Source organism: Mchenga conophoros, linkage group LG1 (assembly GCF_057382185.1).
Source record: "Mchenga conophoros isolate Kocher_MC1m ecotype Shallow Benthic linkage group LG1, M_conophoros_male_GT1.1, whole genome shotgun sequence".
NCBI lineage: Eukaryota > Metazoa > Chordata > Actinopteri > Cichliformes > Cichlidae > Mchenga > Mchenga conophoros.
Genome location: NC_140526.1, coordinates 33,071,815 through 33,077,592, shown reverse-complemented (window position 1 = coordinate 33,077,592; position 5,778 = coordinate 33,071,815). Strand labels below are relative to the sequence as shown.

Below are 5,778 nucleotides of genomic sequence, written 5' to 3'. Positions count from 1 at the left end.
AACGTAAAGCTTAGAGCAAATGTTCACTTAATGAAAGAAGAGAATACAATAATAACGATTTACAGTATTCACTTTTTAACAACAGAAGCCAAAGATTAGCAATTAGCCTGTTAAAGCAGAGTAAAACATAAAATCTGTTTGCAAAGTATTTTTAATGGGAATACGAAACGATTTCTGACAGGCTTGAATTGGGCTTTTATGTTGAAAAGATCAGATCGGAAATCTCTTAGATGACGGCACTGACCAAACAGCAGTCATGTTTGGCTTTTTCATACAGTCAGTTTGCTGGTCTTGAGCGGCGTATTAGCTCATGTAAATGTCCCAGCTTTTACTCAGGTTCGTTTTCTTCATCTGCACTCATGAACAGGACACAGCTGAAGCGCTCCAGCATCTTGAGGATGGCTTTGAGCGGTTCTGAATTGATGGACCGGGACGAATCCAGAGAGACTTTCGTATTTCGAGCAGTGAGAATAGCAGCTGTGGTTGCGCTATACTGGTTTATCTCGATAACGATGGTGTTCCTCAATAATCACCTGCTGGACAACAAAGACTTGGACGCGCCGTTGTTCGTCACTTTTTATCAGTGTGTGGTCACTGTGGCACTTTGCTGGCTCATGCAGCTGCTATCAAAAATGTGCCCCCGACTCATCGACTTCCCCTCGGTCAGGTTTGACGTGAAGCTGTCCCGGGAGGTCCTACCGCTGTCCATCGTGTTCATCGGCATGATCACCTTCAACAACTTGTGCCTGAAACATCTCGGGGTGGCTTTCTACACGATCGGCCGCTCTCTGAGCACAGTTTTCAATGTGCTGTTATCGTACATTATCCTGAAACAAACCACGTCTTTCAGGGCTCTGGCGTGCTGTGGGATCATATTAGGTGCGTTTACCCTGACATGTTCCTTATAATGATTTGCACGTGATAATTGGTCACTGGCTGTAAATAAGTCTGCACTTAGTTTCTCCTTTCAGAAAGCTAAATGACACCAACAGTGGTGGAAACGGACACTCGGTTCTGCATAATAATAATAATAATAATAATAATAATAATAATACTGACTATATATATATCTATATCTCACTTTTAAAATAGAGCGTTTTCTCAGCTGTAATTCGTTTACTCTGGTCTGAATCAGTTCGTGAGTTTGTAAACTCCAAGCGAAATGCTTCACTACAAATCACGTGACAATTTTCAGTCTGCATATTGGCCAAACGTTTATGAGGCGGGAGCAACAAAAGTAAAAACAGGAAGACGGTGCTGTGAGTGGAGAACCTGAAAATTTTACCTTCATTTCATGGATAACTGCTAGCCTGGAATACGTCTATCGTACCTCGCCACATCTCAAAAGACAAAGCATTTGTTACTACTCACTAGCTGCTGACAGGCAGCTTTTTTCGTTCCTCTCTAAAACTCACTGCCATACTATGATTTGACAGTTCAGGCCTGCCATGGTGACCCATGTGCAAATCTTTGCAAATTTTCTGCACCTACTTACATTTCGCTTGCAAAATGTGAAGAAATGAAGGGTTGTTTAAGACTTTTGCACAGAACTGTATGAAACGAAGAAAATATGAAATATAACACTCAGAAGGTTTGCAGGCCAATAGAAGTTTTTAGTTTGCTGTGCTGTAAATACAGCCTGGATAATACTCTATTTTAGAGAACTGCATCAAATTTTAGGGAGGGAAAAGTTATAGTGTTAATACTATACTATTCAAAATGTTTCCATACTGGGATAGCCTAGAAATGGGCATTGTCATGGAATTTTCACATTGTCAGATTACACTCTTTTCTCTTTTTTTATATTTTTTTTCATGCACCTTAGAAGTAGGTCAGGTTGTCACAGAAACTCAGTTTCTACAATAACCTGGAAGTGGGAAATAAACTCCCTGGTGTGTCCCTGTTTCCTGACACAAACTGCGTGCGTGTGCAGAGCTGTACCACATGTGACAGCCACAGGGCTCACTTTCCATGTTGGCTTTCTCGTTCTAATCACTTCCAGGAAACTGGTGGGTGGAGTTGACCTAGTTTATGTAGCACACCTGAACAGGCTGGACTTAAGGCACCATGAAACAGCCTTACCAGAACCTCTCATTGGCTCTTCTCTGCTCTGCTCACCCTCCCAATTCACACTGATCACATGCATACACTCATACCTCGTGTATGTTAACATTCATAAACATTGCAACACTTCATATCACCCTAAGACTGTGCAGTTTCCATCCTTTGTCACATTGTTTTGAGCTGGGGTTTTTTTTGCCACACGCAGTGTTACAGTGACAGGATAGGGTTACACTGAATGGGTGTAGATTAAAAATGAAATACTAGATATTTAAGTGTTTAAAATATTTGTATGTTGTGCTTTCCAGGTGGTTTCTGGCTTGGTGTGGACCAGGAAGGCATCACAGGGTCCCTCTCCTGGACAGGCATATTTTTTGGGGTGCTGGCTAGCGCCTGCGTCTCTCTCAATGCCATCTATACTAAGAAGGTAATGCCTGCCCTGGATGGAAACATCTGGAAACTGTCCTACTATAACAACATTAACGCCTGCGTCCTCTTCCTCCCTCTCATCCTTGTGTTCGGAGAGTTGGGCCAGCTCATCAAGTTCAGCCGTCTCACTGACATCAGCTTTTGGGGAATGATGACTCTCGGAGGAGTGTTTGGTTTCGCCATAGGCTATGTTACAGGGCTCCAGATCAAATATACAAGCCCGCTGACGCATAATGTCTCAGGGACTGCAAAGGCCTGTGCACAGACCGTCATCGCAGTAGTGTACAACTCTTCCACTAAAACCCTGCTGTGGTGGACCAGTAACATGATGGTTCTTGGTGGTTCGTCTGCTTATACTTGGGTAAAAAGTCTAGAAATGAAGAAGAGTCCCAACACAGTCCCTCAGGACTCAGCAAAGGAAAAATTGCTTTCAGGGGATAAAGAAAACCAAGCAGTGTAAGTTATTAAACTTTGGCGTTTTATCTATGTGGGCTGAGAATGTTGTGACAGTACAAAGGAAGTAACTTTTATTCCAGAGGAAAAAGGAAAGTAAGTTAATTATGATATTTGTGGAACCTGTCTTTTTGTTTTTGTTTGTTTTTATGTGACAAATGTCGAGAGGTTAGGGGAATTGGTAATTTGTTGAAGTTTATTGAAGATGTGAGGGACAAGGTAATCAGAAACCTTGTGTAACTGATTGATCTACTACAGGCCTTTTTTATCCTTAAGGAAAGCAGTCCATGAATGTTTTAGTCTGTTACAGTCTTGAACTGTACACCATTTACTACTTGCTTTTGAACTAAATAATACTGGAAATTAAAAGTAAATATTGTCATGAGATATATTCATTTCATAATCACATTTCCAAACAAATGTGAAGCAGATCAGGAAAAGGACCTGTTTGAATATGTGAATATGTATTTTCATATGCCACAGTTTACTATAACTGCACCTGGTTTATTCAAAAGAAGCTACTTGAAAAGGTTTTATAATTTGTGATCTCGCTTTTTAAGGTGTCATAAAATCATCGCAGCATTTAAGTTTAACAGAATGAAAGATTGTAATTTATGGTCTCTTTGCTAATGAAATGATAGTTTTCACATGTACTCTTTTGATTTACAGTTGACAAATGAAATGTATAGTTTTTATTAGTGGTGCAACGGATCATGGTTGATCCGTAATCCGAACCGATCCCACTCCACGGTTTGGTACGCACGTGATCCGAAGATTCGAAAAAGAAGAAGAAAAAAAAGTATGTGTATGGTGCGCGTGGTGGGTCAAGCTATAGTTATGGCCAGCGCTAGCGGTCCAAGTGGAGGAGCGGAGGAGTTTGCGGTATTTAAGCAGCCCTTTGCTGCCCAGTCCGACCGGGCTAAAGCTATTACAAAAGCTATTGGGGTGTTTAGCTGCAGACTGGAGGCCGTATTCCGTTGTGCAAAACAAGGGGTTTAAACTATGATATCCCGTTCGCGTCCACTTTAGTGGCAAGATCGTTCTAAGCATGTATGAGCAGGAGAAGATTTAAGTTATGGCTGAACTGTCCCAGGCATCTTCTGTTGCCCTAACTACTACAAATGGGTGGACCTCCAGGGCAACGGAAAGCTACGTGACCGTGACAGCTCATTATATCACAGCAGAGTACGATATAATGAGCGGTATGTATTATTGTAGGGTCTACCTTACAATATAAAGCGCCTTAAGGCGACTGTTGTTGTGATTTGGAGATTTATAAATAAAATTGAATTGAGTGGTAGATACAAAGACTGTACTCCCTATATTGTACCCTTTTTTTTTTTTTTTTTTTAATAATTGCGTGGAATGAAAAAAAAATACTTCAATAAGTAAATAATGTTCAATTTTTGTCTTTTTTCTTTTTTTCTTTTTTTTTTGCTGATCCGAAAATTGATGCGATCCGTGACTTAAAACCGTGATCCGATCCGAACCGTGAGATTTTTGATCCGTTGCACCACTAATTTTTATACAGACATTTTCCATAGATCAAAAGTCCAGAGCAAATGTAGTAAAGTTTGAGTTTTGACATCATTTCCTGTGTGACACTTGTTAAGAAAATGTTAAAGGCCAGCCTCATTTTCCTCATTTCCCTTTCACTTCCCTGTGCGATAAATGAACCTGGTTGTCATGTCAGTAGCTCATTTGGGACATGGGAAAGAAGATCAGTCATTGTGACATATTTTCTTCCACTTAATGTGGCTGATTCTTGGCACATGGAGAAGTTTCCCTGAAACATAAAGCTATTTGATATGAATGAATAAAAGCTAAGAAATGACTCTTATAAAACAATGTTTCTTTATTAAATGTATATGATGAACTTTAGTCATTTTCAGTATATTTATTTATCTACATAGTTCTCTAGTATCTCTCAATAACCTTTTTTTCAGTACTTATTTTAAAATAACAAATTTATGTTTTGTTTTTTTCTTACAAAATTTGTCAATATTTTCTGATTGAAAATTCTTAAACACAACACCAAAGATGTGTGCTACAACGCTATGTAGAGCTTAAAGTCTGTTTTCTTCTACCTTCTATCAAGGTGGCTCTCTTTTCACCAGGAAAAATCACCATGGTAACTTATGCTGAATACATAAACTAGATGGGAGCAAGTCATGTTTAGAGTCTTGAGCTTTCACCGATTCTTTATTTACAGCATGTTGCGTTATACAGACTCTCTGCTGGGCCAGTATGCTTTATATGTGAAAGTTGTTACCAACATCGTGGATGAAGCCCAGCTGTAACGCTGTAGCCGCTAAGACTGCATCACATTAGCACTGAAACTTGCATGCATTCAGCTGATGATGCAAAAAATACTGATGTTTTCGGTACTTCGCCCTAACCCTCTACTGCGTAGCGTTGCCCTAAGGCAGCAAACCACATTTTCATGCCTCACAAAAAAAAACAAAATGTTTTTTTTTTTTTTTTTCTCAACTAATGCTACCAGGCACATCTCTTTCCAATAAAATGATGAATTGAAGGTGGTGTGACTTTCATTTGGGGGGGGGTCCCTTTCTGCAAGCTGCAGTACATGAGAGGCATCCCCATTAGGAGGTAAGATAAAGATCACTATTTTACATGTTTATAGTGAAATAAATGTATATAAAAATATTTCTATGTGCATGAATATGTTAAGAAGCATATTTGATTGTTTGTTCTACTTTTTAAAATTTATTTATACAGTAAAACTTAATTTTCATTCGTTGCCTCAAGGTAACACTGTGCAGTTAGCCTAGTTTTTTTTCAGGCAATAAAATGCACTAGCATATGTGTGTAGAG

General features: G+C 39.4%; 1 protein-coding gene across 1 annotated transcript; it reads left to right on the top strand.

The window, feature by feature from the left end:
- Nucleotides 1-230: 230 nt before the first annotated feature.
- slc35c1 (solute carrier family 35 member C1) lies at nucleotides 231-5,488 on the top strand. The gene is made up of 2 exons (XM_085275743.1): nucleotides 231-879; nucleotides 2,370-5,488. The coding sequence occupies exons 1-2, from the start codon at nucleotides 231-233 to the stop codon at nucleotides 2,948-2,950; spliced, it is 1,230 nt and encodes a 409-aa protein (XP_085131869.1). The 3' UTR covers nucleotides 2,951-5,488.
- Nucleotides 5,489-5,778: the final 290 nt, after the last annotated feature.